Source organism: Dama dama, chromosome 8 (genome assembly GCF_033118175.1).
Source record: "Dama dama isolate Ldn47 chromosome 8, ASM3311817v1, whole genome shotgun sequence".
In the NCBI taxonomy this organism is placed as follows: domain Eukaryota; kingdom Metazoa; phylum Chordata; class Mammalia; order Artiodactyla; family Cervidae; genus Dama; species Dama dama.
The window spans coordinates 44,703,500-44,726,294 of record NC_083688.1 but is presented as its reverse complement, the minus strand read 5'-3'; the positions used below and the strand labels follow the sequence as shown (position 1 = coordinate 44,726,294).

Sequence of the window (22,795 nt, the reverse complement as noted above, 5' to 3'; positions counted from 1 at the left end):
AAATCCATCTTAACTGTGATCTTCTCTGGGTGGTATGATGAGAGGCTTTTCTTTTTAATGCTTTTATATTTATTTCCAATTTCTACACTGAGCATGTTACTGTGGTAATGACGAAAGCAATCTTTTAAAATACTATTGTCTAAAAATGAGAAAGCATAGAATTTAATATTTGTAGGATCCTTTTCCTACCCATCTTCTATCTCCTGCAGGATTTGGGATCCTAACTTAAAAATTATTCTTAATTTTTAAGAATACAGTGGTTCACCTGTAATACTGGTTCACTGCAGAAATAGCCAACAGGAGTGAGCCTTATGAAATGCCCCCGTGTATAGTTGGGGGAGCCACGAGGAAAGGTGAGAGGAGAACAGCTAAGCATCAGAAGCCAAGAACTAGAAAGCGTCTATGAGATGGTCAAGTCTGTCGAAGCAGCGAGAATGAGACAGCAGCTTTGAGACTGTCTTAATGGTATTTGCTTCATTCATTCACTCACTGGTTGCTTTCTGTGTGCTGGACCCATAGAGGTGTGGAGAGGCTATGACAGAATTTGGTTGAGGATGACAGTAAACTCTTAACTGTGAAAAAGGCAGGCATGGTATTTATAGGCAAGGTCTTCTGGGGGACAGCTGAAACACACGCCCTGAGTAGACAAACAGCAGCGCCCGCTGGCCAAGCCCGAGTAATCGGCTCAGTACTGTCAGCCTGGAGAGGAGGAAGGAAAGTATGTCCAAGGTGGTGATGAAGGAGTAGCCTGAGGCCAGTAGCTCTCGAACCCTGCTTTTTTTGTCACAGCGCACTTAAGGTGTGGTGTGATTTGACCTGTGACTCATGAAGGCAGACGGAATCTCGGAGTGGACAGTTGTGGATTAATCCCTTTGGGTAGAGTGTTAGGAGGGGTTAATGAATCAAAGAATTTGTTTATGATGGACACACTTATTGCCAAATAAAGAACGATATTATTACTGTAATACATTTTCAGCCTGCTTGCACTTCTGAATAACTGAAAAAAATACCCCCAGACACCTCCTATGTAGTTTATTTTTTTCTTCCTTCCTATGCAGTTTAAGAAAAAAATAATCACTCAAGATTCCTTACTTTCAGCTGTCAGATTTTCCAAACTGTTCAAGTAAACACGCTGAAGTATTCAGGTGAACCAAATACCTCAGAAGACTTGAGGCCCAAGTGATACATGCCAAAATAATGAAAACTTGGTAATAAGCTTTGTTATGCTTAAAGTTCTATTTTTTGTAGCATTAGTTATTTCAAATTGACTTTATTCAACACATTAAGGATACTGTAATTTTTAATGCTATTAAAACCTCAGCTAGGTATTTCATATCACATCTTGATTTTCTCTCAGCTGCCTACAACAGAGCTTTCTGCATGATAAGTTCTCAAAAAACATGAATTAACATGGCTTAACAACAATTTGAAAAATTAAAGTGTGGGAGAACCTCCCAAGGGAGAAATCAAATAATTACAAAAAGCCTGAGAAAGTTATGTACATGACTATCCCTTGGTTTACAGAAGACACCCATCTGTGATGAGGCAGACTCTCGTGACTTCATGTCATCTCTGAGAGCTACTCAGCTCAGTTCAGTCGCTCAGCCGTGTCCGACTCTTTGCGCGACCTCATGAACCACAGCATGCCAGGCCTCCCTGTCCATCACCAACTCCTGGAGTCCACCCAAACCCATGTCCATTGAGTCGGTGATGCCATCCAACCATCTCATCCTCTGTCATCCCCTTCTCCTCCTGCCCTCAATCTTTCCCAGCATCAGGGTCTTTTCAAATGAGTCAGCTCTTCGCATCAGGTGGCCAAAGTATTGGAGTTTCAGCTTCAACATCAGTCCTTCCAAAGAACACCCAGGACTGATTTCTTTTAGGATGGACTGGTTGGATCTCCTTGCAGTCCAAGGGACTCTCAAGAGTCTTCTCCAACACCACAGTTCAAAAGCAATTCTTCTGCGCTCAGCTTTCTTTATAGTCCACCTCTCACATCCATACATGACCACTGGAAAAACCATGGCTTGACTAGACAGACCTTTGTTGGCAAAGTAATGTCTCTGCTTTTTAATATGCTGTCTAGGTTGGTCATAACTTTCCTTCCAAGGAGTAAGCGTCTTTTAATTTCATGGCTGTAATCACCATCTGCAGTGATTTTGAGTCCAGAAAAATAAAGTCAGCCACTGTTTCAACATCTATTTGCCATGAAGTGATGGGACCAGATGCCATGATCTTAGTTTTCTGAATGTTGAGCTTTAAGCCAACTTTTTCACTCTCCTCTTTCACTTTCATCAAGAGGGTCTTTAGTTCTTCCTCACTTTCTGCCATAAGGGTGGTGTCATCTGAATATCTGAGGTTATTGATATTTCTCCCAGCAATCTTGATTCCAGCTTGTGCTTCCTCCAGCCCAGCATTTCTCATGATGTACTCTGCATATAAGTTAAGTAAGCAGGGTGACAATATACAGGCTTGACATACTCCTTTTCCTATTTGGAACCAGTCTGTTGTTCCATGTCCAGTTTTAACTGTTGCATCCTGACCTGCATACAGGTTTCTGAAGAGGCAGGTCAGGTGGTCTGGTATTCCCATGTCTCTCAGAATTTTCCAGTTTATTGTGATCCACACAGTCAAATGCTTTGGCATAGTCAATAAAGCAGAAATAGATGTTTTTCTGGAACTCTCTTGCTTTTTCGATGATCCAGCAGATGTTGGCAATGTGATCTCTGTTCCTCTGCCTTTTCTAAAACCAGCTTGAACATCTGGAAGTTCATGGTTCACATATTACTGAAGCCTGGCTTGGAGAATTTTAAGCATTACTTTGCTAGCGTGTGAGATGAGTGCAATTGTCTGGTAGTTTGAGCGTTCTTTGGCATTGCCTTTCTTTGGGATTAGAATGAAAACTGACCTTTTCCAGTCCTGTGGCCACTGCTGAGTTTTCCAAATTTGCTGGCATATTGAGTGCAGCAGTTTCACAGCATCATCTTACAGGGTTTGAAATAGCTCAATTGGAATTCCATCACCTCCACCAGCTTTGTTTGTAGTGATGCTTTCTAAGGCCCACTTGATTTCACATGCCAGGATGTCTGGCTCTAGGCAAGTGATCACACCATCGTGATCATCTGGGTTGTGAAGATCTTTTTTGTATAGGTCTTCTGTGTATTCTTGCCGCCTCTTCTTAATATCTTCTGCTTCTGTTAGGTCCCTACCATTTCCGTCCTTTATTGAGCCCATCTTTGCATAAAATGTTCCCTTGGTATCTCTAATGTTCTTGAAGAGATCTCTAGTCTTTCCCATTCTATTGTTTTCCTCTTTTTCTTTGCATTGATTGCTGAGGAAGGCTTTCTTATCTCTCCTGGCTATTCTTTGGAACTCTGCATTCAAATGGGTGTATCTTTCCTTTTCTCCTTTGCTTTTTGCTTCCCTTGTTTTCACAGCTATTTGTAAGGCATCCTCAGACAACCATTTTGCTTTTTTGCATTTCTTTTTCTTGGGGATGGTCTTGATTTCTGTCTCCTGTACAATGTCACGAACCTCCGTCCATAGTTCATCAGGCAACTCTATCAGATCTAGTCCCTTACATCTATTTCTCACTTCCACTGTATAGTCCTAAGGGATTTGACTTATGTCATACCTGAATGGTCTAGTGGTTTTCTCCACTTTCTTCAATTTCAGTCTGAATTTGGCAATAAGGAGTTCATGATCTGAGCCACAGTCAGCTCCTGGTCTTGTTTTTGCTGACTCTATAGAGCTTCTCCATCTTTGGCTGCAAAGAATATAATCAGTCTGATTTTGGTGTTGACCATCTAGTGATGTCCATGTGTAGAGTCTTCTCTTGTGTTGTTGGAAGAGGGTGTTTGCTGTGACCAGTGCGTTCTCTTGGCAGAACTCTGTTAGCCTTTGCCCTGCTTCATTCTGTACTCCAAGGTCAAATTTGCCTGTTACTCCACAGCTACTCAGGACTAAGCCAAAAACCTGGCATGTAGAAAAATACATTCTGAACATGCTACTGGCTCCAGGTTTCAATTGACTGGAGCTGAAGTACAGTTGAGCCTTGAAGGATCGTTGGGGTGCTGACCTTCTGCACAGTAAGAAATCCAGCTATAACCCACAGTTGGCTCTGTGTATGCTGTTTCCCTTTTTACATCCGTGGGTTCAACGGACCATGGATCATATAGTACTGTACTATTTAGTACTGGAAAAAATCTGCACATAACTGGACCCACACAATTCAAACCTGTGTTGTTCAGGATCAACTGTAGATGTTTAAAGTTTCATCAGTGATTTTTTTTAAGTTAAGCAAAATCTATAAACCACCCCTCAAATTGCCTGATCTTTTATAAGAATGAAATATTCATGTATTAAAATGACAAATATGATATACTAAGAAAGTTGTTTATATTAATGGAATATAACAGGAACTCATTTAGAACTCTCTGCATAAGGAATTCAGTATTATGCCAAGTTTGCATAGTGCAAATATCTGTCCTGCATCCCCTGTACCTTTTTAGCCCAGTTTTAGCCATTTTATTAAGAGAAGCCAGAAGAATCTTTCAAGGTTTCAGGTCTGTTTAATATTGCCAGAAGCAAGTAACAGCAGAAGTTTGGAGCCTTAGCAGTCAAACTGATAGAGCTTAAGCTACACTGATTTTGGAACAAGTTAGTGAAGAGCATATAATTCTGCCAAGATCACTATCAGAGCTGTAAGATGCACTCATAAAATTTTTGAAGCACTTCAAATTATTTTTAGTAAAAAAAATAGCACTTTATGGGACTTCCCTGGCAGTCTAGTGGTTGAGACTCTGTGCTGTTAATGTAAGGGGTGCAGGTTCTATCTCTGGTTGGGGAACTAAGACCCTACATGCTGTATTGCATTGCCAAAAGTTGGGGGGGAAAAAAAAGGTCCCAGAGAATCTGGGAGTTGTAAGTAAAACAACAGTACTATAAATGAAAAAAAAAAGTTCTATCCAAATTTCTTTATTAATAGTAGACTATTCACACATATTGCTTGCACAGTATAGACACAAAAAATATAAAAATAAACCAGTAGATAAATTTAAGGGCAAATGCAAAGTTTCACAGTAGGTCATTAAAGACTTTGTATACTTTTTTTATATATTGTAAGTTATTATAAACTAAATATATTAAGCAAAAAAAAAAAAAAGGTGCAAACCAGCAAGTATCATATGCCACCATTTGTGTTTTCAAAAGGAGAAATATAGACAAATACCCTTAGATGTGCATAGAATACCTCTGGAAGAATGCTTAAAATGCTGTCAATGGCTGCCTAAGGGACTGGATCGGGGAATGGTAAGGAAACTCACTTTTCACTGAATATCCTTTGGTACAATTAAAAAATTTTTGAATCCTATTCATGTACAAATTTGTTTAAATATTGATTAGTAATTATGGTTAAGACTAACCCCCCTTATACATGGATTTAATATAAAATTACTTCATTATATGACACAAAGAAATGATTTTTAAAATGCTGGGCATTTTGGGAAATATTTTCCTAAAAGGGGTTTACAGGATAAGAAATGAGTGAGAAATGCTGATGCAGTATATTACAGTGACAGAGAATTGAACTTCCAAGTATGAAACATTTCAGGGAGTATGTAAAGACTATCTGCTGACTCCAGTGGTCAAGGTTAGCCTTTTTTTCTTTCCTAAGAAAAAAGGGTTGTGTATTTAGGAGGCTTAAAATTGTCACTTTAAGAAAAAACTGAAATATCTTACAGTGAGTTTTAGGTGGGCCTACTTGATAGAGAAATAAAATTAACTTAAAGCCAGCCATTAATAAGCTATTCATCTGCATGTTATTCAAGAAAAGAAAAAAATACATTGATATACAAGAATAATTAAATTTTTCTGTTGCCTTGGAAAAAAACGACTAAAACGTAATTTCAGGATCGTGTTTCTCTAGCCTGACTTCTCACTCATATTGTGAATGTGATGGCACAAACATTAACTGTCTCGAGGAGCATATCTGTTGTTGTTCATGTGCTTTTTGGGATGGGTGAATACCCTATACAGTTGTTAGGTTTTTCCCACTTTCCCAACTGAATAGCATCATGCTCCTTCCTCCATCAGCATGTAGCCTAAATCCAAAAGGAGAAAGCTGAAAATCACCTACTTTCCCCCAGTCCTGTACCTTTTATTAAGCCATTTCAGAAACAGTAAAAGATGATCTGCCTACTCCATTATACTCTTCAGTTCTGACACGCGGAATAGCAAATAAGGCAGATTTACTTTATGCCACTGTCTTTATAACTTTTACACTCTGGAACAAGCACATTTGCAAATACAGTGATAAAAGGCCCTCAAAAAATTAGGAGCATCATCTCTGGTATAAAAGAATTCAAAAACATCCAGTTCCAAAGAGTCCCTGAGCACACTGTTCCTTCCAGCAAGAAGTCTCCAGAGAGGTAATGAATGAAAGGCACATTTTCTCCAATTTGAGGACCGCTGCACAGAACTAGGATGGTATACCAGCCAGGCTAATCACGGTTCTAGGTGATGACATTACCCCTCCCCACTTAAAATCTTGTACACTGAAGAGTCTAATGTTGGATGTAAACACAACAGTTTAGAGGAGTGGCAGCTAGGGTAATAATCTTCCACTGAAGGTTTCAAGAGTACAGGAGTGCTTTATAACTCCTCTTCTTCCTTTTCCAGGAAATCAGTCAGTATTCCATTGTCAACAGGAATTAATAAATATTCCACTCCATCAGTTCCCTAAAAGATGTGAGAATACCTGAATGTTAGTCATTCGTAAGAAATGTATTTGAAATGTTAAACAAAAAATGGACTTGATTTCCTTAATACTTTACATGAATAGAGAAGTATAAATAACAAGGGCAGCCAGGGGACACACAGGGATATATAGCTATTAAATACACTGAGTTTATAGTTAAACCACTTTATAGTGGAAAAGAAGACTAAAGAATGAGAAGGTGGGTATTTCCTGCTCTTTCTAAAATGCTACACTACTGATACCTCTGTTCTTTTATTTCCCTTTCAACTGGATCCTTCCCATTGGCTACAGGTTCAGGTATCTCCAATTTAAAAACAATCCTCACTAGACTCCTCATTTCTCTGCAACCATCATAAAACCATGGCACCTTTTTAGAAGAGTTGTCTATAAATGGTGGTCTCCATTTCCTCACTTTTCACTCAACCCAAGCCATCCTACCTACTGCCATCATTATCATGTCACACCAAAAGAGCTTTTGGTTAGGCCACCAAGGAATTCCATTTTCCTAAATTTATTGCGTATCTTCAGTCTCTGCCTTTTGGGCCTCTCGGCAGCACCTGACACTTCTGACCTAAAAGCATGCTTCTCTTCTTGGCTTCCATGACGTCTTGGCTCTCTGGCTATTCCACCCCTGCAGGCTTATCTTCTACTTGGCCATTGAATATCACAGTACTAGGCTTAGTTCCTGGCCCTCTAATCTCACTATATGTTCTCTCTCTAGACTGTCTCACCAAAGCCTGGTTTCCATTATAATCTAAATATGTAGGAATCATAACCTTTTATCTCTAGCTCAGATCTTTTCCCTGGTATCTTGTCCCAGGAATCCAAATGCCCAGCTGACATCTCCACTTGAAAATGTCAGGAGAACCTCAACAGGAGTAAGTCCAAATATACTAAGACCATGAACTCATGCCCTATCTCCCCAAAATGTTGCTCTTTCAGCTTCTCATCTAGTGATCCCACCATCTCTCTGGTTATGGAGGAAAAACACAGGCCAGAAACCAGGAATCACTCTTGACACTCTCTTTTCCTTTGGTTCCCATATCCAGTCTGTCATCAGTTCTTGTCCATTTTGAGTCCCAACCACTTTTCTCTTTTTAACCTAGTCCAGATTACCATCATCTCACCCAGGCTACCAACACCCTCCCAGCTGGTCTGTGTGCACCGAGTTTTGGCAGTGGCCACCTGACGCTGCCCCACCCCACTCCCCACACCACTGTCAGAACAGCTTTCTCAGTGACTTCTCATTATTTCAGAATGAAACAGGATTGTGTCACACTGGCTGCTGTCTTGTCCCAGAGCCTCTTTACAGGCTGCTCCTGCCTAGAATGCTCTTCCTTCCCCTGATGACTGTGATTCTCCTAGTCTTCCTTTAGGTCTCAGCTCAGTGCTCTCTTCTGATACACATAATTAGGTCAAATCCACCTACTGTAATATGTTCTTTCAGAACCATGTCCCTCCTGATCATAGGACTTAACCACAATTTAAATTTTACATGTATGTGATTATTTGACAAATGCCCATCTTCTCCATTAAGACTTTAAGCTTTATCAGACAAGAAATTAGGTTTTTGCTTAACTTCTGTATCCTAATGCTTTGTGCAATATACACAGTTAGTGCTCAATACACATAGACAGGATTAATGAATAGAGGAGAAGGGAACATGATTATCTGACTCATTTCTATGGCCTGTTTGTTACTCTGAACTAGAACTGTTTGTTACTCTGAACATAAGTCTTCTGCTCCATGCTGAAGTGGAGTACTTCTACCTTCTTTCTACAGAACTCAAATGGCACACTGCCTAAATGGATCCTTGTGACCCACCAAGGCAACCTCAGTTTCATAATAGGCATACTTGTCCTTAAGTAAACAAGAGACCTATTCCTGGCATACAATGTTATAGAGCAAAGTCTCACCTTCTTTGTTCTTATAAGCTTGTGGTCCCTAAATTCAATTAACTGGGCTCGAAGTGTCAGATCACTATTGACAAGGAATGCCTCCCGACACTGCTGGTAAAAGTCTTGAAAACAAAGTCCTGGAGAGTTCAAAAGAAGATGTGAACATAAGTCAGTATTTAAGACATGACCCCATGTATGCATACCCAATGCTGAAAAACACAGGAAAAAAGTGCTATCACCCGAGTATGTCAAAGCAGTCAGTAAATGCTGAGTAAATACCTCTCGAAGAAGCAAAACTAGAGAATATTTAGGTGTTATATACTGTGGCTTACATTTTTTTAATGAGAACTGATTGGTTGAAAGCAGTCAACTGTGGCCAAGTATAATATAATCTCATGGGCAGTTGTAAACAGTGCAAGTCAAGTTGACTTTTTTAAGAGGGAACTAGTAAGTCAAGTGAGAACTGAATGATTTTTTTTAAAATATTTTTTTCAAAGTCTTTATTGAATTTGTTACGATATTGTTTCTACTTTATGTTTTGGTTTTTTGGCCACAAGGCATGTGGGATCTTAGCTCCTCAATGAGGGATCGAACCTGAAACTCCCACATTGGGAGGTGACGTGTTAACCACTGGACCACCAGGGCAGTCCCCTGAATGATTATTAAAATGTGTGTTTAACAGATTATTTTCACTCAAATGAAAGAAAATCTAAGTTGCCCAGTATATGAAATATATGTAGTTGGTAGACATACATCCATAGCAGAGGAAATTTAAAAAGTAAACTGGATTTGCTTTTCAATTTGTATTGACAAATAATACAAATAGCCTGCTCAGCAGTGTATCTGTAGGGTTGCTTGAAAATTTTCATTATGGCAGACACAGTGATCATGGAGCAAACCATTTATTCACTGCTGTGAAACACTGTAATGCTATTATTAGATTCCAGGAAAAGGAATTTATGGGATGAAACAAAGGTCACACAATTTAATATCATAAATATTGGATACCAGTGTAAGAAGGGTTATCCTGGTTATCCAGCTGATACTTTATTAGTAACTGGAAAATTCCCCTAAGGAAAAAAACAAAAACAAATTGAAATCCAGAACGTTAACATCCACAGATAACAGTTAATATCAAGTACACAAAGACTGTGAAACACTTAGCCTGTTTATATTACCTTCCTTTCCTTACTTACATATGTATATTCTTCAACAGTAAACACTATAGTACTACATGGTCGCTAGTTAATTGACTCTGCAGATGCAGTGGAATATGGAGTGCTGACTATGAAAAGTTAAGACACAGATTAACCCTCATGTTGTTGAAGGGTCAACTTTTTTTTAGACTAGAGATTAGTTTATTATAGAAAACCTGGAATATATAATAAAAACTAAAGAAAAAACTAAAGAGAAAAATATTAATTCTATAACCCTAAAATTACAGCCACTAACATTTGATGTGGAGATCATATTTGCATATGCTGCTTTCTCAAGTCTCTGTGGAATGAAGCACTGTGAAAACATAAATTCAAGCATTTATATATGGTATACACCATTTTAAACCTCACTTTTTCACTTATTTATTTTCCCATGTCTTAAAATTCTTCCTAAACAGTTTTTAATGCCAGCTTATACCACAAACTTACCATTTTCCTACTGGTTTTGGATGTTCACATTACTTCCAATTTAATAAAAAATAACACCACATTAAATAAAATCATAATAAATATTCTTTCATGTTTTTGGAACTGTTTCTGTAGGAGAGTGTCCCACGTAGAACTACTAGTTGGAAGCAGTATTATACAAAACTAACCTTCCCAAAAGTCCCTGGATATGGCAAAAATTTTAAACCTTTGCATTTTCATTTTTATTACAGTCTAGAAGATAATTTCTATAAGTACATTTTGGGTCATCTCAATGACCACTTTACAACTTGGTACACAGCTGAATTTGGTGAAGATTTTTTGATCAATCACATTCATACCAAGTAAAGACTAAATGTGTATTGGAGTGTACAGGATGAACCAAAGCAGCACCAGAGGCTAGCATATAGACATTTAGGTATGCCAAACTAAAAATAATTGCTTTAGAGCAGTCAGTATCATGTTGAGAATATTTGCATTGCTGGATTCCCAAGTTTATATGTAGTAACTTGCAACAGTCCATTAGGAGTTAGCATAATAGTAAAATTGAACGAACATTTTTTCTATTCCCAATTCCATCAAAAATTTTGATTAGATACCCATTTAACATATGTGCTAAGCTGCTTTAGTCATGTCTGACTCTGCGACTCCATGGGCTGTACCTGCCAGGCTCCTCTGTCCATGGGATTCTCCAGGGAAGAATACTGGAGTGGGCTGCCATTTCCTTCTCCAGGGAGTCTTCCTGATCCAGAGATTGAACCCACGTCACCTGCATTGGCAGGTGGGTTCTTTACCACTGAGCCATCTGGGAGGTCATTTAATACATATTTCATTGTTAATGCAATGATAATCTTTAAGTGTACAGAAATAGCTTTAAGGAATAATAAAATTCATTAAAATTAGCATTTGATGGTTGACATCACAAGGGAGTCTTGTGATGATAAAGCTGCGTATCTTGACAAAGTTACACATGTGAGAAAATGGCACAGAGCTAACACATAGGTACAAATCAGTGCACGAATCAGAAGTGAAACCTGGATGAGTGCTATGATTGTGCCGGCGTCAGTCTCCTGGTTTTAACACGGTTCTGTGGTGTGAGCTACTGGCAGGGGGTGGATGGGAAAGGGATGCTCTGGACCTGCCTGTACGTTTCTCTGTGGCCTCCCTGTGAGGCTACTAAAAAGCCTTTTTCAACAGCTTAATTATGTAATTTATTTTTTGCTGGCTTATGCTACATACAACTTTTCTTAGCCTTTATTAACTAGCTGTTACTAATTCAGATATGCATCTTGGTTAGGCTGCTGAAGGGTTTCACTGGAGACACTATATACAAAGATTTTCAAGGTTTAACAGTATGAGCTTTGGAACCACATAGATAGGAATCAAAATCTCTGTGCCCTTTACCATCTACCTTAGAGTGCTTATGAGGATCAAAAAAGCTATTTTGTGTAAAGGGCCCTGTGTCTGAGTCATAATGTTCAATATGTAATTAAAAATAACTATCACATGTAAGTAAAATCCATCAAAATTCTGCTGTTTCCTCAACGATGACCACTGAGATGTTCTTACTCAGAAACATAAAAATCTATTAAAAATGCTGGTACCCCTGCTTTATTATCGGGCAATTTGAGACTACTATTGTGTAGTCTACCTAATGCATAACTCAGTACTAGCAACTATTATTATCATTGGTAATATTTCTCTTAATCCTGCAAACTTAGTAAGGACTTTAAGTACTGCCATTCAAACCTAACAAGGCATATCTTAAAATGTGTAAAGTTTTTTTTTAAAAAGAAACAACAGTTTTCATCCTTACCTTGCATTAGGGGTAAGGCTTCGTAAGACATGAATTAGGGAGCTGAGTGGCAATGATCCAGACTGTTTAACCAGAAGAGAATTCTCATAGGAGGTTTCTTCAGTGTAATGACTATATGTAGTAGTTTCATACCAGAGCCAGTTATAAAGACTCTGCTTTGCATGATCCCACACTAGAGTACATGATCAAAAAAAATAAGAATGACTAATTATTTTCATATTTTCCTGTTACTAGATTCCACTCTAGGAAAGAACAAGAAAGCATTAAATAAAAACTGAATCCTGAAAATTTTCATTTTTGCTATTTCCCCATCCAAATCAGTACCTCACAATCTAATTTCATTGTCAATCACCATTTGAATCTTTATGTGTATATTAAATTCAGGTTAAAATATATTAACACTACCAAGGCATTCTTTTAAAAAGTTTAATAATTTAGCATTTGTTTTACGGGATTATCACAAAGTCTCTGAACTAAAGGCATAAAATAAATATTGCAGTCTCACAAAGAAAAATTAGAAAGAAACCAAAGTAATAGTTGGGTCTCCTCTTCTTCAAGAAACTTTACCATAAAACACACCCTTTACTATCTGAATTTTTATTTCCAAGAATTATGTTCTAAATCAGATTGAGGACACCTATATTTTTGTCAACTGTGTTTTTAAAACATGGAACAAAGGAAATGTATATGTAAAAACAATACAAATGCCATGACTTACAACATTAAGAAAAGTAATTTTCAAAGACTGTTATCTCAAGAAGAAAAAACACTAACATTCAACTTACTGAGAGGAGCATTGAGGTGATCAATAGATGCTATAAGGTATATATTACGTAAAGATGATAACTGTCCAATAATTTGCTGGCTTTTGTCTCCTCTCAACATTTGGCTATCCAAGTTGTGAATAAGAAGAAAGAGTTCTAAAGAAGAATCTAAAAGGAAAGAGAATTCAATTATTATTTTCAATGAGTACTTGTAAAGTCCCCACCACACGCAAGGCTTATGTATTGAAGAACATATCAAGGTAATACAGGACAAAACAGCTATTCTCAGGGGTATGCAATTTATTTGAGAAGATATGTCAGTCACTCATAAAACAGGCAAGACACTATTATACTCTTAAAAAATGAAATTCATTGAAAATCAGTAGACTCTGAAGCAGTTAAAGACAACTGGAATGGTTAACACTTGAATCAGTCCATGAAGTAACCAGTTTTAATAAGGCATAGGAAATAAGGCAAGATACATATTAGATTGGCAGGTGAATCTGTGCATGTTGAACTGCAAGGTGGGATGGATCCCCATTCCTAAAAGAGAGTTCACACTAAGCATTAAGAGAGAATATAGAAAACCTCGGTTATCACAAAAGCCAAGAGACAAAAACAACAAGAGAAGGGGGGAGGCCTAGGATATTCCTCAAGGCACAAAGGAGGTCAGAGAAGTAAAATATAAAAGTCAGTGAAGGTAAAACTTGGATAACATGCATGTTACATAACTAAAATATTTATGATTTACATAATTATAAATATATTTAATAGAAATTATAGATAATATACATTTATTATAATATAGATTATATAATACAGACTATATACTACATATACATATTAAAAATGACTCAGGCACCTATTTTATTTTATTTTTTTTTCTCATTCACATGATGGTTTTGTTTTTATTTTTTAAATGGCTGAGTTATAAATCCAGCTAGTGTGCAGTAATTTCATAATTTTAATATGCATTATCTGCAATAACATTGTGACAGCTCCATACCGTGGATTGACACACAATACTTAGAACAGATTTATCATATTTGGTCTTTAGGTAAATAATAAATGTTTTAAAATTGCCTAAATATACCATTTTGAGCCGTTTCATTCCACCAGGAAAATACAGGTTTTTTTTTTTTTTCCCTCTCTTTAAAAAAAATTAAATACCAAAATAACTACATTTAAATAAATAACGTTATGATGATGACATTTAAAAATGCACAATAAGGCCAGAGCCCTCTTTCTGTTTGCATGCTGCTCAGCTCTGACCCCAGAAACCTCTGGAAAGGTGAGTGGCTTTCTTCCAGAGGAACGCGGGCTGAGGCCGAGTGGGCCTCCGAGTTTTCATTCTCTCACCTTTATTTCCTTTTCTCTCGCTTTTATTTTTTATAGGAGAGAAGTCAGTCAGGCACCTATTTTAATGAGCATACAAATAATATCAAAATCATCTATTAAATCATTAAGCATAACCAATTACTCCATTTAATTGTTAGTCGCTCAGTCATGTCTGACTCTTTGCCACCTCATGGACTGTAGTCTGCCAGGCTCTCTGTCCATGGAATTCTCCAGGCAAGAATACTGGAGTGGGTTATCATTTCCTTCTGCAGGGGGTCTTCCCGATCCAGGGATCAAACCCAGGTCTAGTTATTGCAGGCGTATTCTTTACCATCTGAGCCACCAGGGAAGCCCCCAATTAATTGTTAAGCAATGACTAAATGACAATTGTTAGGCCCTAAATAATTTTATTTTTATTTTTCTGAAATGTTCATATAACCAAAACACACATACCAAAAAAACAAATTTCCCCCCTATTTCTCTGATTTTAGTATATGAAATTATTCAAATGCATTGATATTTCCTCAGGATAAAGAAATAATACTTTATAAACATATTAAACAATATAAAACTATTAGACACAGATGTCCCAATTGGCTGGAAGCACTTTACACTAGCCAAACAAAACTGGAAAATTATTCTGAAGTAAAAGGTTTTGGAAAAAAAAAAAAAGGCTTTGGCTATATAAGTTCAAGGTAGCAGGAGCAATTCTTTCCTGTTAGTTAAGTGAGGTTCACAGAAAAGGAAAGGAGAAATTATTTTAAAGAAATCTTAATCAGCAATGAGAGAAATATCATTATTAAAACTGTCCACATTTTTGTGTACATTAGTACACAAACAAGTAGAAGTTAGCTTCACCCTATAACTACAGAACATCTTCTTCACATTACCTTCTTTAAATTTATTTGTTATCCACTCTAGCTGATCCAGCACACTGCGGAAAGTACCCATATGATCAAGGACTTCTTCTGTTATAGAATTCAGGATCTATGTCATAAAAGTGCAAGAGATACATCAGTTATAACTTATTCTGTCAGGTAGGATAAATACAACTAGCAAGTCAAGCCTTTTTTTAAAAAATAAATTAAAAATAAATTTGGATTTCCCACCAAGTTCGAAAAATCACTTCAAAAGTCCCACTTTTTAAGGTAAGTAGATTAAGTAGATCTAATTTACTTTTCTGCATAAGTTATTGCTAAAAGGAAATGGAGAAGCAAAGGTGTAAATAATATAAGCAGGGTAGTGAAAATACTAAACAAACCCAACAATATGAGAAATATTATAAAACTATAGATTTATCAAATGAAAGAGGGTCCAAACATTTAGGACATTTTTAAAAAGGAGTATTACATTGGTTAATATCCAGAGCCCAAAAGGCTTAAATTCATTTTCAAATGATGAAGAGAAATGAGCATCTGGTGTAAAAATGATCAAAGAACGATAAACTATTACTTAAATTTTTACTATTTTTAGAGTATCAAAGTGACATAAAAGCATAATAAAATTGAATTTTTCCATAATCCTATCCTTCAGAGAAGTCTTGTAGATAGTCAACAGAGTAAACAAAGCTAACATTTCTATAAGATTTAATACATGCTCAGTTACCAAACAGGAAATTCAAGGAGGGGGAGTCAAAGCTAGGACCCTCTGAGTCCAAACACGTGATCTTAAACACTAAGCAATCCTACTAGTGTAAAAACTAAAAACAAAAAACGAATGCTCCAGAATATGAAATAGCATCCTCTTTAACATGGAGGTATGGACTGGCAGGGGATATGATGTTAGCCCTTTTTTAAACATTTTTAAAACTTACTGATTTCACACTGATTCCAGGAAAGAAGCCATTGATGACAATATGTATGCAATCCTGTAGCATGGTGGTTCGAAATCTTTCTAGTAAATCTCTCTTAGAACCCAAACCATAAAGCACAATGTTGAACCCCAGGCTGTAAGAAAAACAGCACTCACGAAATTAAAATTCAGTACTTATTGCCAATTTTATAATCAACCAGTTTCCTTAATTTAAGCTTATCAAGAATACAGGAAGAACTGGCGTGGCTAAATAATGATTAATATAGTGATTCCCAACATACATAAAGAAAAAGCACAGTTTTGTTATCTGTACATCAAGCTTGCAGTTCCAACTCTCGGTAGCTTTCTCTCTAGCTCCTATTGTGGTTCAGCTGCCAAGTCATGTCTGACTCTTTGTGACCCCATGGACTGCAGCATGCCAGGCTTCCCTGTCTTTCACTATCTCCTAGAGTTTGCTCAAACTCATGTCCATTGAGTCAGTGGTGCATCCAACCATCTCATTCTCTGTCACTCCTCTCTCCTCCTGCCCTCAATGTTTCCCAGCATCAGGGTCTTTTTCCAATGAGGCTGTTCTTTGCATCAGGCGGCCAAAGTATCAGAGCTTCCTATAACCTTTCAAGTAATAGGAGGAAAGAGAGAACTAGGCACTAGGTACAAGAAACTAAAAAATTTTAACAGGCTGAAGCAGAGTTTTGATTGAGAGATTAAACTGGAAAAGGAAGCAGGGGCCAGGTCACAAAAGGTCTTGTTAAACCAACTAAGACATTAACTGGATTTTATTCTAAGGAATATGATCATTTAAAGTTAGTAGTCAGGTGTTAAGTGAAAGGTTTTAAGTAGGAAAGTAAAAGTAACATGATCTTTTTTGAAAGATTACACTGGCTGAGTTGGGGAATGGATAGGAAGGAGGGTAAAACTGAAGACTATGGACTTGAATTAGGTGTCATGGAGAAAAACATAAGGTGTCAAGAGCTTTATGGATCAAATCGGTTGGATTTGGAGAATGATTAGACATGGAAGATAAGTGAAAAGGACTATTAAGAATAACTCAGTTTTTTGGCAACTATATGATGAAGTGATATTCACTACCCTAGGTAGTTGGGGCAAGTGGAAATGATGGGTTTAAGATAAGTTAAATTTTATGTATAATGAATTAGTTATAGAACTTCTACATGGACACTTTCAATATAATTCAAGTCTGCTGCTGAAGTGAATTCTGGCTGGGCTAGAGATACAGTTATGGGAGTTATTCACATACAAAGAACAACTGAAGTCAAGAGAGTGGATGAGACAACCCAGAACACCAAGCATGAAGGGTCAAGCTAAAGTTCAACTCCATGATTGTTTATGGAGGTCAATCAGAAACAGTATTTATGAGATGCTCTGCAGCAATGCAGGATAGCCTAGAAATAGAAGAAAAGAAGAGATAAATCCCCAAAGGCAGAGATTAGCAAGGTAAAAGCAGCAGGAAAAACAAAGCAAGGGAATTCAGTGAACTAGCTATTCTACTGAGGTAGCTGACTATGAGGTCTAGGCTGGGAAGCAAAGCAAATCAAGTTATCAAAGTTGACATATGGGAAGAAAAGAATTGGTGGGCTGTGGGGTAGGATTAGAGTGAAGATCTGCTATATAGATTTATAATGAACAGATCCATAGATAGTTACTCAGAGAAGGTGAGGTCCTAACAGGGAAGAAAATAATTTTCTTACTAGCATAACCCTTTGATTTATTATTGGCAAAAGAAAACCTGGATCAACTGGGGAAAACTGTGGCAATTTCCATGTTCTTACTGCATTCACATTTTAGCATACGTTTTAAGCACTTCCTTATACTTAGTTTCTTTTAAATACAAATATAAAAATAATTATAGAAAAAATTTCTATATTTTAATTTTTATCATTCTAGGTATTTTAATGAAAGTTTAAAATTTTACCTTAAGTATTTGAGAAATTATAAAATTGGAAAAATATTCTAAGAAACAATTTAAAAATGGTAAAATAATATTTATAGAACAGATCTCATGAAATTTGAAGGTCTACAGTACATGTAAATAGAATGGGATTAAAAGAAAAATATATATTCTTTCATTTTAGGAACTTGGCTGTGAAAAATTGAAGTAAAATCTGATATATTTATCAATCTTGACAAATTACATTTTCAAATATTTTTATAAGTAATAATTTATAATTCTAAGAAAGGCTATTTAGTTTATAAAAGCTTTCAAATTTGATTAACTTTTTCTGAGAAGAGTCATATAATAACATTTCTACATTTGGGTCATAAAACTGGGAAAACACCTATTTTTTCAAATTTTTACACATAAGTAAAAATGCATATCAAGGTCATTGCAAAAAAAAATTAAAATGTCTAACTGCTTTGAGTTTTTAGCATAGACCTATGTACATATATTATTATGTAAATATATTTATTTTACAGAGGTTTGCAATGATAATAGTACTTACTGTAACTGCAACATCCATTTATGAAATAACTGTTCATGCTGTTGATTTAGTTGTTTAAGTTCAGCAGAAAAGGAAGGAGAAACCTTGCTCAATAAGTTATGCAAAGTTTGCTTTAAAAAAAAGAAAGAGGGCAGGAAGAAGATCATTCTCAAGTTACATACATCAAATCAATTCATAGTAAAAATATTCCCTTACAGGTCAAGGTTAGAAGAGGCTATTAGTGGAAATATTACTTTAATCAGGTTTGGTAATGAGTGCATCTACTGAATATACATAGTATTTCAATATTTGTTTTTGTAAAATGTGTTATATACTCTTACATACAAACATGTACAACAGTAATGAATTTGCTAAGTTTTGTCTAGAACCATTTACATGAGAATGAACTGCAAATGTAAGGTTTTAATTTCTAAAAAAAACTGTTACTATCATGAGATGATTAAATCCGCCTCCCAGTTTTGACAACAAATCCAGACGCTCTGGTGACTAAACACAGCTCACTTCTTGAAATGAAAACACTAGCAAAAAGCTGTATATTCCTTTTTAACCTTGGCACTACTGTGTTTTCATCATTTTATCCTTTGAGTAAAATACTGAAGACTAGTGCACTCTAGCCTATAGTTTGTATTCTTTGCCAACAGTTTTTATTTATTCATATACTTAAAGAGAAACAGGACAAATTCTAAGTGAAACTGTTAAGTAGGTAGCTTTAAAAAGTTTCTCTCTCCATCTGTGCAGAATTACATTACCAGCCCCAGCACTTGCCGCTCCCCCATTCCGTACCCTTTGCTGTGTGACTTTGCAATCCCTCCCACTAAACAAGTGAGTCTAGTCCCTGCGCTTTGACTTTTTGTTTTCAGCCACGTGATTTACTGTGGCTACCGAATGAGGCAGAAGTGACAGAGACAGTTTTGAGCCCAGGCTTTACCAGGTCTTCTGTTTTTTCACTTCGTCTCTGACATTGTCATGAAAAGAACATGCCTCTGGTAGCCTTCCAAGGAGGTCCAACAAGGAAGACAGGTATGTGGAGCAAATCCTAGACCAGCCAACTCCCAGCTAACTGGAAGACACGAGAAATCAATGCTTCTTGACATGGGCTACTAAGACTGCATCCACCAGCTATGTCCGCAATTAATGAAAGACCTTCCTTTCTTTATCAGTAACAGGTGTTTCTTTCCTTCTCTGAGAGATCTTTGTCTCTAGGTCCCGTGAAGGCCTACTTTGACCCTAGATCCACTTCCCCCTTCCCCCATGCTGCTTATATAAAAGCAGATGCACTAACAAGATGTTAGTGCCATCTCTTCCTTGGAACAATGTGGTTTCTTGACACATGTTTTCAGCTAGTCTCTGATCTGAGCTGCAAAACCAATGAGCCAGGTAGAAAGAAACGAAACACCCAAAAAAACTAACCACACAGCACCGTGTCATCCAGGTCACAGTGATTTACCCAATAATCTCCTCTCTTTCCTATAGCTTGAGAACTCTGTCAAAAGTCCCTCAGAAAATTGCACTGAACTCTACTTTCAGAAAATAATAAAATCTTGATTCTCTGAGTCAATAACAATCTCTTATTGACTTAAATTATCAAGCCCACTTTCTAATCAAACATTTTCTTATTCAGATGGTTCTGTGTCTTGCCTTAATGAGGTATGAATAAAGCCCCGAGTACACCTGTATGGTATTTTTTATATGACATGCTGGAATCATAGTATATAGTAACCCTGTTACCTTACTGTACTGGACAGGCTTTCCATAATATCAGAAAGCAGAATACCCACTGCATTTTGCAAGGTTTTTAACTCAGAATCAGGTCAGTCAGTGTTTTACGACCAATGTGAGGTTCAGTGAATATATGGGTTAAATTAACAATAGAGATTAACGGTACATGGATTTCAAAGAAACGATGACCCCGCGCAGGGAGCTATACTCAGTATGCTGTGATAAACCATACTGAAAAGAATGTGAAAATATATATACATGTGTAACTGAATCACTTTGTTGCACAGTAGAAATACAACATTGTAAGTCAAGTATATATATGTCAATAAAATAAAGAAACTATGACCCTGATGATTACTCTAGGTCCTGAAGAAATGATAAATAAGGGAAAAACATAATTATAGTACTCTTCAGATTTTGCTGCTTATGTAGTATATTTTTCAGCTCACAATAAGAAAAATTTAGAAGTAGCATTCATTGCAACATACCTGATCCAGTTTAGCCCTCTTTAGTTTCTGCAGTGTCCTATCAGAGGTTAAAACTTTAGAACTGCTGTGGGCTTCAAAATATTCTTCTACTAAGTGACTCTGAAAGTGGACAAAGCAAAGTCAGCTCTTAGTTTCAGATATTTGTTTTATATCAAAACTAGATAGTAACAGCAGTGTAAGACAAGATCAGTGAAATTCTTTATTTGGCAGTCAGTATTTTCTTTTTGAAGCAACAACGCCTTGATTAACGACCAAGCAAAATTAATTCCAGTGATAAAACTGAGTAACTCTTACTCATAATAGTTGATCATAAAAGTTGAAGAAAGTGACTAGTTTGAAGTAGTCTGTCCAAAAATGATTCCTAAATTCCAACATATTATTCCCATTCAGACTTACAGAAAAAAAAGGTTTTATATATCAGGACCTTTGTTTTGCCTCACACAGTCCTAGCAAATTCTTTAATTAGTATGGGTGAAGGACTGTGAAAATGAGAAAGATATCAACACCAACGTTAAAGAAAAAAAAGACTTGCTTACTATTCCAATAAGATGACTGACCATGTGTTCTGTTGATTTGGGGCATGACTGACCTCCATGAAAGTAAGGAAGGAATGGAAAGGCATCAAGCAGTAGGCTCTGCCCTGAGTCTTTACAGAGAACGAGAGGACAATTAGCCTTTTCTCAGGCCATGTGCAGTGTTCTCCAAACAACTCAACCTGGATCCAGAGTCACAGCATTTATATACTTAGGCTAACCTGAATACATCAATAGTGTTACAAAATAACACTACATAAAAAGGTACATACAGAGAAGTCTTGCCTTCAATTATCCAACTAACATTTATTGAAAAGCTCTTTTTCAGTCAACTGAATTGCCACCTTTAGCATATGCTATGGTATTGATATATGGATATGGAGAGAGAAGAGGCCAGGATACAAAGTTCAGAAATATATATGTGGGAATTTATGTGAAAGGCTGAGAAAATGTAGAAAAGTGAAGAAAAAAAATTGTGCTGACCCTCCCATTTGGATCTTTTAGGTAACTCATCTTTGAGATATTACTAATTTTTCTTTCAGGTTAAAGTTCTCTCTTCACTTACTGTTTTCTCTCTCTTCATCTTCTTAGAAGGGGTTTCTCTGCAAACAGGAGCTGAGACTACTCTATTCTGAGCTTGAATCTTTTGGTTCAATACGTCTTCATTAGTGTCCTCTTCATGTTCCTGTGTGACTCCTTCATCATCCTCTGAGTTGGAAGCTGAATATTCACTTTCACTGTCAGAATGAGACTGTGGAACTGTGGGGGAAGAAGTAATTGGGAAAATTGGACAGCTTGACAAGAGAGACACTGTAGGGTATTAGGAAGAGTGTGGGCATTGATGTAAGAGATTGTGACTTCTGGTTTTGTCATTACATGATGATAATCTCACCAGAGCTAGTTTTGTAAGTTTTCTGAGCACCAGGTTTCCTCATTTATCAAACGAGGCTACCAATGCCTAATTTAATAAAACACTGTTTTTAATAAAACATTGTGAAGATTACACTGAAATGCATATAAAGCAACTAACAATGCCTAACACATAGGAACTGAGGCAGAAATTGTCCATCATACCTACTACGTTCTTTCCTTCTTCCTTACTAATAGAATTGATTATAAAATGTGGTAATGTGCTAAGGAATAAATAATCACAGTAAATTTAACTGTCTTTTCCTTTGCCCAGTACATGCTCTCTCAGCCTCCTTTGCTACCAGAGTTGGCTACGTAAACATTTAACTGATGAAACTTGAAGGAAAATTTGCTGGGAGCTTTTGGGAAAGAGTCTCCTCAGTTGTGGAAGGAAAGCCCCTTGGCAGCTCGGCGGGATGCCAATGAAAGAGACACGGGTTTGATGCCTAGGTCAGCTTCCTCTGGAGGAGGAAATGGCAACCCACTCCAGTACTTTTGCCTGGAAAACTCCACGGGCAGAGGAGTCTGGTGGGCTGCAGTCCATGGGGTCCCAAAGACTTACACCCATAGCTTAAAGCTATGGAAGCCATTTTGCATATAAAATATCAAAACTAAAGATGAAAAATGCCAGCAATAAAGCAAAAAGACAGGAAGAA

At 36.9% G+C, this 22,795-nt stretch overlaps 1 protein-coding gene across 2 annotated transcripts in view; it reads right to left on the bottom strand.

The window, feature by feature from the left end:
* Positions 1 to 4,376: 4,376 nt before the first annotated feature.
* Positions 4,377 to 22,795, bottom strand: part of ORC2 (origin recognition complex subunit 2) — a 36,902-nt gene continuing 18,483 nt past the window's right edge. The window contains exons 8-17 of one of the 2 annotated variants that reach the window (XM_061149027.1): positions 21,796 to 21,989; positions 20,698 to 20,796; positions 18,491 to 18,600; positions 16,030 to 16,162; positions 15,107 to 15,203; positions 12,900 to 13,046; positions 12,115 to 12,286; positions 9,664 to 9,725; positions 8,674 to 8,792; positions 4,377 to 6,738 (exon numbers count right to left, since the gene is read on the bottom strand). In XM_061149027.1, coding sequence (XP_061005010.1) covers positions 6,652 to 6,738; positions 8,674 to 8,792; positions 9,664 to 9,725; positions 12,115 to 12,286; positions 12,900 to 13,046; positions 15,107 to 15,203; positions 16,030 to 16,162; positions 18,491 to 18,600; positions 20,698 to 20,796; positions 21,796 to 21,989 — 1,220 coding nt within the window. In that variant the 3' untranslated portion in view covers positions 4,377 to 6,651. The remainder of the gene's footprint in view (positions 6,739 to 8,673; positions 8,793 to 9,663; positions 9,726 to 12,114; positions 12,287 to 12,899; positions 13,047 to 15,106; positions 15,204 to 16,029; positions 16,163 to 18,490; positions 18,601 to 20,697; positions 20,797 to 21,795; positions 21,990 to 22,795) is intronic. The other variant, XM_061149026.1, reaches the window with a different exon arrangement.